We start from the raw sequence: 13,832 nt of genomic DNA on the forward strand, positions 1-13,832 counted from the left end.
TGTGTTTTAGCATTAAAGTGAATACGTAATTAAATCCTAAGATGAACACAATTATTATTAGGTATTGTCAACCTAAACATGTTTATTTAGATTTGAGACATGTTTAGACCAAAACGTGTAAAAAAGTGCACAACATATGTGTTTAGAATTGTGTATAGTCTGTATACGATCTAACAAAAAACATTTTGACAGTGTTTTTTTGTTATTTTTTGTTATTTTTAGATTATACTTACAGCTGTTATTGAAATAAGTATATAAATCGTTACAGGTTTGATTGTAAAATTTGTTATTTTGTGTAATGAGTCGACAACATTGTCAAATCTCGTAATTATTCCCTGAATTAATATTAAAGTTAGCTCTGATTTCAAGCCACACAATTATGAAACAATTATTGTTACACAATCATGAATACTATTTTGTTCACTTCACTGTGTAAATTACAATATTTATCAATATTTCGGTTCTACTTGTGAATCATTCCCGCCACTGGAAAATATTGCCTGTTCATATGATGGTGGTTGCACTGGAGTTGGAAATACAGTAAACGGAACAGCCAACTGGTCACAGATTCCACTAGAGTTTTCTTCAATTATAAAAAAAAAAGTAGTTTTAGTTTTAACCGTTATATTTGTAATGTTATACTAATCATTTTAGATAAATGTGAAGTTTGAAAAACTCTTCAAAATATAATCAAAAATACTTTCGTTGCAAATATCTGCATTACATGATATTGTGTGTCAGTTATTTTATTTGTCGATCTAATTTCAGTGGACTGAATGTTTAGCTTTGGTCTCAACTCTTAACCAATTAACCAAATGAAGGAGTACTTGAAATTACTTTGATTGTAATTCCGAAAAAAATAATTTAAAAAAGACAAAACAGAAAACTGGTAAACGTTAATATCTTTAATTTTTAAAGAGATTCACAATAAAGGCGAATCTTGAAAACTACTGTAAATTATTTTAAGCATTGTTTATCTACCTGTGCTTATAATAGGAATCCTATCATGTCTGACCACCCTTCCAGCTGTTCTGTGACTGCGTGTACACCGACAACATACACCAACCACGATAGCTATAAACACGGTTGAGCCAATTATTACTGTTATCACTATTGCAGCCAGGGACGAATCTGACCTAAAAAGCATACAATTATGATAAAAATAATTTTATTTGCAAAATATACCCATATGGGTCATGCAAACACAAATACAAATATATATCTAATACAGATAGCGAAGAACTACAAATATAAACATAGTCATAAATAGTAATGTAACTTTTAATGGACATGGACCTCATTTTCGCAATTCTAAATACTAGTATTGTTTTATCAAGTCACTAACTTCTCTGAAATGCTCAGATTCAGGATTTAAAAGTTGTTTTAGCTTCAAATTAGTTGAAAAGAGGGACGAAATATACCAAAGGGACAGTCAAACTCATAAATCTAAAACAAAACGACAACGCCATGGCTAAAAATGAAAAAGACAAACAGAAAAAACAATAGTACACATGACACAACATAGAAAACTAAAGAATAAACAACACGAACCCCAACAAAAACTAGGGGTGATCTTAGGTGCTCCGGAAGGGTAAGCAGATCCTGCTCCACATGCGGCACCCGTCGTGTTGCTTATGTGATTACAAATCCGGTAAATAGTCTAATTCGGTATGTCAAATTCATGAATGGGAAGGGGATTGTAGTTACGACGTAAGGAACATATCCGATATCATTTGTGAAACGGTTATTCCATAACGGTCAACCAATTCGTGATGGCGTCCGTAAAATTTACGAAGGGATGATTTCAACTTCACCATTTGGAACTCTTGGTTACATAGCTTCCTTGTGATCAGTAACCCTCTATCAAGAAAATCATGATAGGAAATGCAAGCACGGGAATATCGTATCAATTGGGAGACATATATCCCGTATGCAGGTGCTGCTGGAATGAACAGGGTTTATATTACTAATCTTTTAAAATCAGCAATTTCTTAAAATTGAGGTCAGTTTGCAAATCCTTGGCAATACTAGTATAGAAAAAATGGTATTTATCATCAAGTTTATTACAAAGTTTATGAACGATTTCAAATTGGATATTACTATTTAACATGTAGCTTTCTTATGCACGTCAACTGATCTCAACTGTTCCCCTACCAATGCTGGTCCATTGGTTATTTATGTGCATCTTTAGAACATACTGGATCTATTAAGGAATCGTTTGTTATTGTCTTCGAATATTATAATCTATTCAAGTGAAGACTATTTTGTTTTAAACAAATCCCATTATACTCTGCATTATATTTTACATTCAATAACATTTATAAGTATAATGTATACAAGTTGAAGGCCCGCCTATATATTACAGTGCTTGAGCAAACATTTAGTCAAGACAACACAACCTTAAGTTTTACACTACAAGAAATATGTAAATAGCTGTAATTGTATCAATTTATTATATTGTATCATTTGTATTATATGATCTTATATTTTTTCAATGTATAAGATTGTATCTAATTCTTGTGCTTTACATTGTATCGTGTAGATTTTAATGTATTAACGCATTATGTAGCATCATATGCCGGCCAATACTGTGTCATATGCCTTACTATGCATCCGATACAATCTAATTTTAATATTGCCATAATTTTATTAGATTGCATCCGATAAGTATTCTATTGTAAAATTGAGAAAGGAAATGGGGAATGTGTCAAACCGACCATAGAAAAAAACAACAGCAGAAGGTCACCGCGAGGTTTTCAATGTAGCGAGAAATTCCCGCACATTCTATTGTAACATTATGTATATCATTGTACAATCAAGCTGAATCATACTAAGGTTTTATATTGCATCATGTGCATTATAGTATAACATGTGTATTAAAATGTATGATATTGTATCAGACGTGTAATTAATCATATCATAAGTTAAAGAATGATACCAAAGATGTAATTCCAGAGGAAGTATAAACGTGCGATCACAACCGATGCTAAAAGAATTGCAATACTTTTTTCATTCAGTTTGAAGAAAACGAATTTGATGTGGGATCCGGATTGAATTTTAAATCATGAAATTCTGCAGCACGATATGTCTTGCATCAAAAATGAAATATCCAACCATCACTGCATAAGGGACCTTGACAACGATTTTATGAAAAATAAAAGATGTGAGACGCATTCCTTGATCCCTCCACATCATAAAAACTAAAAACGTATACCGTACACCCGTGCCAACAGCGCACACTTACCAATAACCATCACAGCACGAATCGTCACAACATCCAGAAGAACAATCAAACGTTGTTATTTCATCTAATATGTCATCATAATATGTACATACTTCAGCACCTACATCTAAAGAGTGAAAAGATTGTGTAGTATTTTTGTTAATCATGTTCCAAAGAGGGAAAATGTGGTAAGTTGGTATAAATCCTACAGTTTGTACATTTGTTATCATAAGAACACAAATTTTCTATACTATTTTTAGTCTTCTATTTATTTTCGTTGATACCAATTTTAGTGGATTGAGGAAAACAAGCATTTTTGAGGATATTTGATTTCGTTGTATGGCCAAAATCTGCATACACCCTTATACAACTTTAAAATTCATGGTGGACCTGTAACCAAGAAATAAAAGAAAATGGGCAGATTCATAGCAAGTAAGCTTACAGAGATACCGGCCGAAAACGCCTTATCCGGCAAAAAATGTCTTTTCTCATCTATTTTTAATTCAGAACATTACCCTGGCCTTGGACTTTTTGACCTGACATGTAAATCGTCTGGTCACTCGTTATAAGTGACTATATATGTCAGTTTGATTTCGATTTCTAAAAACCATCGAACAATTCTCCAGAAATCCCTTTCTTTGCTGTTTTAGTCTTTTTGTATTTATTACCTTGACCTTCTGCGAGTAGACCTCACATTGAAATAGATTGTTCTCGCATTATAGGGGACCACATTAGCCTCAGTAACGTTACCCGGTTATTATTATTAACAATCTTAATATCTTGAAATAAACATTAAGTGTCGGACGGATCATTGAATAACGCGGGGTGTAAACATATAAATCCTTCCGTAGGAACTACGAAAGGTATAGATTAAATATTCATAAACGTTACAAATACAACTTATAAAAAAATCTGTCTCTAAGTTGAGGATATTTGGTATTAATGAAGGGAAAATTGAAGGATAGAGGAAGCGCTATAATTAAGTTTTACCTGATAGTAAATTTAAAACTAATAATACTACATAAATAAAATATCTCTTCAAATAAGCCATCTTTGTTATGATACTTATCTAGAATTACAACAAATGTATAGGAGATAAAGTATCAACTAATTTAAAATGAGATAATATTGATAATAATAAATTTTACTGTGATGGGGATCGATAGGCTATTTTTCCTTTGTTAAAATGAAAACAAAACTATCGACATCCTGCACTATCTATAACATTTGAAACACTAAATATGTAATTACTGCAGATAAAGTAAATTTAAATTTGTTTTATGCTCTCTCTCTATATATATGGCTAGGAAGTCTAATGTTAGCTTAATGAAACCTATCCAATTTTTGATTCATTTGATTAATAACAACTGCATGTGTCGATAGCACTTTTGACTCATTGTTTGACCACAAGTGTGTCATCCTCTAGTAATCAGTGCGTCATTGATGATACCACTATTGACTTACTGTGAAAGTACATTAATTCGTGGGTATCAATTTTCGTGGTTTGAGCAATATTTACATGTTCATGGGTTTTTAAATTCGTGGATTTTAAATTTCTAAAAACATATCTAAAAATTCAAGCCCTTAGAAACGAAGGTTACACATAGTCTGGATTGAAGGAAATTGCTAAGTAAGCATTGACTCCTGGAAATCGTAGTGATAACACTTGTTAACTCATCATAAAGTAATCAACAGATTAAAGACCATCAAAGGTGTTAATTAGGCCATAAACATGTCACCTAAAGAGTAAAACCTACCGATGTGGATCTTTCCATGTCTTGATTTGGACAATTGTTTTTTTTATTTCGTTGGACACTTAAATTCGTGGATCCAGTCATCCAAGAAAACCACGAAAATTGGTACCCCACGAATAAAAGTACTTTCACAGTATTGTTTAACCACAAGGGTTTCATCCTCTAGTTACCAGTGCGTCAGTGATGATACCACTATTGACTTGTTGTTTGACCACAAGGGTTTCATCAAACAGCAATCAGTGTGTCAGTGATGATATCACTATTGACTGTCTGTTTGACCACAAGGACTTCATACTTCAGTAATCAGTGCGTCAGCAATGATACCACTGTTAATTGAATGTTTTGCCACAAGGGTTTCATCCTTCATTTATCAGTGCGTCAGAAATTATACCACTGTTGACTGAATGTTTTACCACAAGGATTTCCTCCTTCCGTAATCAGTGCGTCAGAAATTACACCACTGTTGACTGACTGTTTAACCACAAGGATTTCATACTCCATTAATTAGTGCGTCAGTAATGATACCACTGTTCACTGACTGTTTTACCACAAGGGTTTCATCCTTCAGTAATCAGTGCGTCGGTGATCATACCACTGTTCACTGACTGTTATACCACAAGGGTTGCATACTTCATTAATCAATGCGTCAGTAATGATACCACTGTTGACTGGCGGTTTTACCACAAGGGTTTCGTCAAACAGCAATCAGTGTGTCTGTAATGATATCACTATTGACTGACGGTTTTACCACAAGGGTTTTATACTTCATTAATCAGTGCGTCAGTAATCATACGACTGTTGACTAAAATTAAAATTGAGAATGGAAATGGGGAATGTGTCAAAAAGACAACAACCCGACCAAATAAAAAAACAACAGCAGAAGGTCACCAACAGGTCTTCAATGTAGCGAGAAATTCCCGCACCCTGAGGCGTCCTTCAGCTGGCCCCTAAAAAATATATATACTAGTTCAGTGATAATGAACTCCATACTAATTCCCAAATTGTACACAAGAAACTAAAATTAAAATTATACAAGACTAACAAAGGCCAGAGGCTCCTGACTTGGGACAGGCGCAAAAATGCGGCGGGGTTAAACGTTGTTTGTGAGATCTCAACCCTCCCCCTATACCTCTAACCAATGTAGAAAAGTAAACGCATAACAATACGCACATTAAAATTCAGTTCAAGAGAAGTCCGAGTTTGATGTCAGAAGATATAACCAAAGAAAATAAACAAAATGACAATAATACATAAATAACAACAGACTACTAGCAGTTAACTGACATGCCAGCTCCAGACTTCAATTAAACTGACTGAAAGATTATGATTTCATCATATGAACATCAGGCACAATCCTTCCCGTTAGGGGTTTAGTATCATACCATCATAACATATATGAGAAGAACATACCCCGTGTCATGCCAACAACTGTTTTTAGAATAAATGTGTTTAGTTCAGACGCAAAGACCTTATCAGTGACTCAATATTAACGCCAAAATATGCAATCTTAAATGACTTGACAACAGTATCGTAATTATATCCCTTCTTAATAAGTCTATTCAAAGGTTTTGTAAGTTTCTGAGGTGAATACTGACACCTTTGTGCTTTATAAAGAATATTTCCATAAAAAATTGGATGTGAAATACCTGAACGTATAAGAAGTCTGAATGTTGAGCTATATTTACGAATGATGCCCTTATACCGATGATAAAATTTAGTAAATGTTTTGACTGACTGTTTTACCACAAGGGTCTCATACTTCAGTAAATGATGAACATCATGATTGGTTACATGTTTATGCCCCATCTACGAGAGAATAGGTGCATCATGTTTTCTAGTATGTGCTGTCCGTTCGTCTATGCATCAGTCCGTTCGTTCGTCCGTCCTTTCGTTCGTTCGTTCGTCCTTTCGTTCGTTCGTTCGTTCGTCCTTTCGTTTGCTCGTTCGTTTGTCCCGCTCCAGCCTAAAGTTTTTGGTCTTGGAAGTTTTTAATGAAGTTGGAGTCCAATCATCTTGAAACTAAGTAAACATGTTCCCTATGCTATGATCTTTCTAATTCATTTGCCAAAATAGAGTTTGGACCCTAATTTCACGGTCCACTGGACATATAAATGATAGTGCGAGTAGGGCATTCGTGTCTTGTTAGTATACAAACATTCAAAGTATTGCAAACACGTTTTAGTTTATCTCAACTTTTTTAGTCTTTAGCTCTATTTATATTTTAGTTTACTAGCTCTCACTCTTCTAGCCGTTTATCTCGATCAGGAACATATATATTGATATACTGTTCCCAGACTCTATGTATTTTACATCAGTTTTACGTTTTCAAAGTTCTGAGTTATGGATAATCCAGAAAGCTGTTCTAAACGAATCAAAGTCGGAGGGTAACTTTCTTTTTTTGATTTTATTTAACGACCATTTTTTAATAATTTAATTCTGGATATAACACGGTCTTCTGATTGGTTGAAGTCGTTTTGTTTATCAGCTCATAAACATAATTTTGTCATGTGACCGTGACGTCATCAACGTTTTTTTTTCATGATTTACTCCGGTATAAAATGGAATTAAGAATCAAATTTTAAGAAATGACTGTAATATTTGTTCTGTCTAGTCGAAATAACATGAAAAATGTGGTGCACACTTTTTAATAACCCGCTACGCTATTGCTATTTTAAAATTATTTGGGGATTTTTTTGGTTGCATTGATTCAATATACGAATAAGGAAATAATTAAATCTAATCTTAAGTCGGAAGTAAAATTTGGATAAAATTTGGATAACATATAGAAATCGATTTGACAACGTTTTACTTTGATATTCTTTTAAATTGTTCTATTACACAACAAGCGATTTCAAGTCTTTAGATAAAATAAGAAAAAAGAAGAAGATACTAGAGTGCACAGATACGGCTACCTATTACCCAACCAGTATAGTCATTTGAGTCTATAAAACTACAAGATACGGCTACCTATTACCCAACCAGTAAAGTCATTTGGGTCGTTAAAACTACAAGATACGGCTACCTATTACCCAACCAGTACATAAGAGATACGGCTACCTATTACCCAATCAGTATAGCAATTTGGGTCTATAAAACAACTATAAGACTGTTAATTTAAGCCCTAAGCTAAAATATATCATCCCCACTGAACACAGGTACTTGTCTCAGAAAAAAATTCCTATATACCTTAATATATGAAGTCTATGTTTCTGTATCTGTCTGTCTGTTTTGTTTGGTTTTTTTTTTACTTCAAACGTATTTTTTTTTCTGAATACTCCGCCAAACCTCTTTTATAAATTTCACTTTCGATCTGTTTGTAATTAACCCATGCAAGTTTGAACAGTACTGAATTTACTATAAAAACAATTATATGTGGAACTATACTTACGATTTGAAAAATTTGAAAATGAATTGATATTTTCTAATTCAGAATTTTTATATTATTCCCGCATAATATATTAATTGTTTTAAAATGTTTTCTTTACACATACTATGTGTATATACACCTGTGTTATCCTCTTTCCTAGTATAAAGGACTGGGATTTGCATGAACAGAAAGGTTAGTTCTGTCTTCATATTTCAATTGTTTCAACTACTGACCATATTGATCATGCATATATGGTGCATAGATTTAAATAATAGATATTTATAGATATTATTCTTTTTATTTTCAGTATTCTTATTATATATAAATGTGAGCATGAACAATCCTTAAACCCATTATATTGTGGGTTAATTTCTCCACAGGCTTCAGCTATCATTCTCATGACCCGTGACACGGTGCCCTATCTATAGAAGGTTTTTTTTTAGTGTGGTGTCATTTTTGTTTACTTTTGTCTTTAATGTCTCTGATTTTGTCGAGAATGTATATAATCAAGGATTTGTATAACCAGAAACATATATATACACATATATGTATATCTGGTATAATATAGAAGAACACAGGAACTGTTATCTCGGATTGGGTTTTTTAATTTATTAACCTTAGTATATCCAACATATTTAGATATTTTTTCTCTGATACATTTGGCTGTTGTTGTTTATTATGTGTGCGTCCATCCCTTATTCTGTGACGCGAGTTTTTTTGGTTTATCCCATGGTAGGAGCAGGGACGTATATATAAGTCCTTGGTAGGAGGAAGCGAGGGTGGAAGACTTTTTTCCTTGGTTGTTTCAAAGGATCTATAATTATCGGTATTGACTGGGAAAAAAAGTCATCTGATTTCTGAGAAATGCTTCTATTTGTATTGCCATGGAAGAATGATATTGATTATTCCATAAAACTACATAGATGTGACTGATTGATTTTCTGCACATTTTGAAATACATTTTTAAATGTAAGAAATACTTCGGGAACGAATCGTGTCCTTTCCGTAATCCTTGATGACATTGCCTCTATATTTACCGTTTAAAACAAGGGAAAAGCCCGAGAACGTTGTTTGACGATTAATTATGGCGAATTTTCAGCCAGGGACAGCTGCGGTTCCTTCAACTCAAGTTGAAATCAGTGTATCCTGTCGGTTTGTATTCTTTTATGGTAGACATACTAGACTTTAGTGTTGAAATACATTTGAACTTAATTATTCGAAATGTCATTACTTCGCTGATCTCGTACTATAAAAATATATAGAGTTGAGAAAGTGACAAGATAAAGAGTACAGATACAGGAAGGCGTAGTTCAGATGTGAACAACCCTATATGGCACGCCGTATTTATATTTATTCAAATTTGAAGATATCTTATTTATTTAACAAGATATCTTATTAAGTATTAAGATATCTTTAATTTTTGTCGAGCCTTCGACTTTAGTCGAAAAAGCGAGACATAGCGATCCTACATTCCGTCGGCGTCGGCGTCGTCGGCGGCGTCAACAAATATTCACTCTGTGGTTAAAGTTTTTGAAATTTTAATAACTTTCTTAAACTAAACTGGATTGCTACCAAACTTGGACAGAAGCTTGTTTATGTTCATAAGATAGTATGCAGAAGTAAATTTTGTAAAAAATAAAATTCCATTTTTTCCGGATTTTACTTATAAATGGACTTAGTTTTTCTGCCAGGAAACATAACATTCACTCTGTGGTTAAAGTTTTTGAAATTTTAATAACTTTCTTAAACTATACTGTATTTGTATCAAACTTATACAGAAGCTTGTTTCTGATCATAAGATAGTATCCAGAAGGAAATTTTGGAAAAATAAAATTCAATTTTTTCCACATTTTACTTAAAAATGGACTTAGTTTTTCTGCCAGGAAACATAACATTCACTCTGTGGTTAAAGTTTTTGAAATTTTAATAACTTTCTTAAACTATCCTGGGTTTGTACCAAACTTAGACAATAGCTTGTTTATGATCATAACATGGTATCCAGAAGTAAATTTTGTTAACAAATAAATCCATTTTTTTTCTGCATTTTACTTTTAAATGGACTTAGATTTTCTGCCAGGAAACAACGCATGCACTCTGTGGTTAAAGTTTTTAAAATTCTAATAACTTTCTTATACTATTTTGGACCTGTACCAAACTTGGACAGAAGCTTGTTTATGATCAAAAGCTAGTATCAATAAGAAAATTTTGTTAAAATTTTGTACCTGTGTATCTGTATTTTACTTATAAATGGTTATAAATCTTCCAGTTTACATTACAGACAGTGCAGTTAAAGTTTTTAAAACATACTGTATTTTTACCAAACTTGGACAGAAGCTTCTTAGAATCATAAGATAGTATCAAGAGGAATATTTTTATTGATTTTTTTCCTCAGTTTTGTTGAGCCTGCGATTAAGAGCATAAGTAGGCGAGACACTGGGTTCCGCGGAACCCTTAAGAATTTTTATAAGATATCTTATTTAATTTGAAAGTAAATACGATATCTCTAATAATAGTTTATAAGATATCTCTATTAGTTTATAAGATATCTCTATAAGTTAATAAGATATCTTTATTAATTAATAAGATATCTTATACAGTATATAAGATATCTTACTTTCTTTTAAATACATACTTTATAAGATATCTGATTAATTAATAGAGATATCTTATAAACTAATAGAGATATCTTATTAACTTATGGAGATATCTTATATATTAAATAAGATATCTTTATAACCAATTATATAAGATATCTCTATAAGTTAATAAGATTATAAGATATGTTCCTTACGTCGTAACTACAATCCCCTTCCCTTTCATGAATTTGACCTACCGAATTATACTATTTACCGGATTTGTAATCACATAAGCAACACGACGGGTGCCGCATGTGGAGCAGGATCTGCTTACCCTTCCGGAGCACCTGAGATCACCCCTAGTTTTTGTTGGGGTTTGTGTTGTTTATTCTTTAGTTTTCTATGTTGTATCATGTGTACTATTGTTTTTCTGTTTGTCTTTTTCATTTTTAGCCATGGCGTTGTCAGTTTGTTTTAGATTTATGAGTTTGACTGTCCCTTTGGTATCTTTCGTCCCTCTTTTATATCTCTATTAGGTTATAAGATATCTCTATAAGTTAATAAGATATCTCTTTAAGTTAATAAGATATCTCTATAAGTTAATAACATATCTCTAAAAGTTAATAAGATATCTCTATTAGTTTATAAAATATATCTATTAGTTTATAAGATATCTCTATAAGTTAATAAGATATCTCTAAAAGTTTATAAGATATCTCTATTAGGTTATAAGATATCTCTATAAGTTAATAAGATATCTCTAAAAGAAAAAAAGATATCTCTATTAGTTTATAAGATATCTCTATTAGTTTATAAGATATCTCTATAAGTTATTAAGATATCTCTATTAATTAATAAGATATTGTATAAAGTATATAAGATATCTTACATCTTTATAAAGATATCTTTTAAATACATATGTTATAAGATATCTTATTAATTAATAGAGATATTTTATAAACTAATAGAGATATCTTATTAACTTATGGAGATATCTTATATGTTAAATAAGATATCTTTATAACCAATTAGATAAGATATCTATATAAGTTAATAAGATATCTCTAAAAGTTTATAAGATATCTCTATTAGGTTATAAGATATATCTATAAGTTAATAAGATATCTCTTTAAGTTAATAAGATATCTCTAAAAGTTTATAAGATATCTCTATTAGTTTATAAGATATCTCTATAAGTTAATAAGATATCTCTTTTAATTAATAAGATATCTTATAAAGTATATAAGATATCTGACTTCTTTATAAAGATATCTTATTAATTAATAGAGATATCTTATAGACTAATAGAGATATCTTATTAATTAATAGATATATCTTATAAACTAATAGAGATATCTTATTAACCTATGGAGATATCTTATTAAGTAAATAAGATATCTCTATTATTAACTATATAAAAGATATCTTATATAGTTAATAAGATATCTTATAAATGGATAGAGATATATTATATTTTAAATAAGATATCTTATATATTTAATAAGATATATTTATAAACATTTTAATAAGATATCTTATTTAATAAATCAGATATCTCAATTAATATATAAGATATCTCAATTAGTTTATAAGATATCTTATTTAACTAAATAAGATATCTCGAAATTGAATAAATATAATAACAGCGTGCCATAACCCTAACACTTTCTTATTCAATTTTAAATGTTTTCACTGATATGATAATTTTTATGTTTTTGAATGGCATATTAATAGTAAAAAAAAAGAAAGTAGCAAAATAAGTACAAAGAAAACATCAGAAATAAATAGAAATAGAAAATAATGCCCCTGTGGTCATATTTTATATAGGACTAGAGACTAGAAAGGTGAAAAAAATGTATTCAACACAATTTGTCATAGCATGCAATTTTTAAAAGGTATACACAAACATAAAGTATTTGTCTACATTTTTTGTTCTTTTTAATTTTTAGAAATCTACAAGACAGAGATGCATTTTCAAAGTCAGATCCAATTTGTGTTCTATCTAACAAAGATGTTCGTACAAATACTTGGTATGAGGTAAGTTAAAGTATCAGCTGTACATGCCAGTAAACAGTTAGAAGGTAAAATTGAAGGAGTAAGGGGTTAATGACATGTACAAACTGTATGTTTGAAGGGGTTCAATTGATTTGAATATGCAACAAATGACAGCAAGTTAAACACACATTATTATGAACATTTGAAGCTGACTAAAACAGTCAGCTGAGAGAGTCATCTCCCTGTAGTGTTATCAGCTTAGAGAGTCATCTCCCTGTAGTGTTATCAGCTGAGAGAGTCATCTCCCTGTAGTGTTATCAGCTGAGAGAGTCATCTCCCTGTAGTGTTATCAGCTGAGAGAGTCATCTCCCTGTAGTGTTATCAGCTGAGAGAGTCATCTCCCTGTAGTGTTATGTACCACCTTAATTACCATGTTATTTTCTGTATTTAAACAAATTAAATTCTAACTCCTGTAATTAAATCTTCTAAACTTGAGTTATTCAGTTGGAAAGAAGCAACAATAATAAATTAAATAATAGAATAAATAACTGGTTGTGGCATAACATGTATCTTTCTGACAGCTATATGAAAATAAGGAGACGTGTCATGGTTGCAAATGAGACAACAATCCACCATAGTTCAAATAAAGTGAATGTAAGCAATTTTACTTCAACACTGCATTTTACTAGATCTTTTGTTTGGATACTTTAAACTTTACATATGCATGCCACATTAATATTTGGGGATCATTGTCCTTGTCTAGTTATTTTTTTTTAACAAATTACAATTAACAATATAATTTGTTTCAGTTTGGAAGAACAGAAATGATTAAAGACAGCTTAAATCCAGAATTTGTCAAGAAATTTATGATGAATTTCATGTTTGAAGAATCACAGAAATTGAAATTTGAAATGTAA

The 13,832-nt window shown here is 31.3% G+C and overlaps 2 protein-coding genes across 4 annotated transcripts in view; one reads left to right on the forward strand and one right to left on the reverse strand.

Annotated features, from left to right (window-relative positions):
• Positions 1-274: 274 nt before the first annotated feature.
• Positions 275-4,287, reverse strand: LOC134706300 (uncharacterized). The gene is made up of 4 exons (XM_063565118.1): positions 4,214-4,287; positions 3,245-3,350; positions 982-1,136; positions 275-583 (listed from the first exon to the last, which is right to left on the reverse strand). Exons 1-4 carry the CDS (start codon positions 4,272-4,274, stop codon positions 450-452), a joined length of 456 nt encoding a protein of 151 aa, XP_063421188.1. The 5' UTR covers positions 4,275-4,287; the 3' UTR covers positions 275-449.
• A 5,095-nt stretch (positions 4,288-9,382) lies between these two features.
• LOC134712692 (copine-8-like) overlaps positions 9,383-13,832 on the forward strand; it is a 46,806-nt gene continuing 42,356 nt past the window's right edge. For 2 of the 3 annotated variants that reach the window (XM_063574505.1, XM_063574495.1), the window contains exons 1-3: positions 9,400-9,496; positions 12,870-12,957; positions 13,725-13,828. In XM_063574505.1, the coding sequence (XP_063430575.1) occupies positions 9,429-9,496; positions 12,870-12,957; positions 13,725-13,828 (260 nt within the window). In that variant the 5' untranslated portion in view covers positions 9,400-9,428. Of the gene's footprint in view, positions 9,497-12,869; positions 12,958-13,724; positions 13,829-13,832 lie in introns of all 3 variants that reach the window. The other variant, XM_063574486.1, reaches the window with a different exon arrangement.

This window comes from Mytilus trossulus, chromosome 1 (genome assembly GCF_036588685.1).
Source record: "Mytilus trossulus isolate FHL-02 chromosome 1, PNRI_Mtr1.1.1.hap1, whole genome shotgun sequence".
Classification (NCBI taxonomy): Eukaryota; Metazoa; Mollusca; class Bivalvia; order Mytilida; family Mytilidae; genus Mytilus; species Mytilus trossulus.

Coding starts and splice junctions, on each gene's coding strand:
- LOC134706300 (XM_063565118.1), bottom strand. CDS start 4,274: ATGGCTTATTTGAAGAGATATTTTATTTATGTAGTATTATTAGTTTTA. Junction 3,351..4,213: donor AGTTTTAAATTTACTATCAG/GTAAAACTTAAT, acceptor TTCACTCTTTAG/ATGTAGGTGCTGAAGTATGT. Junction 584..981: donor GATTCCTATTATAAGCACAG/GTAGATAAACAA, acceptor TTATAATTGAAG/AAAACTCTAGTGGAATCTGT.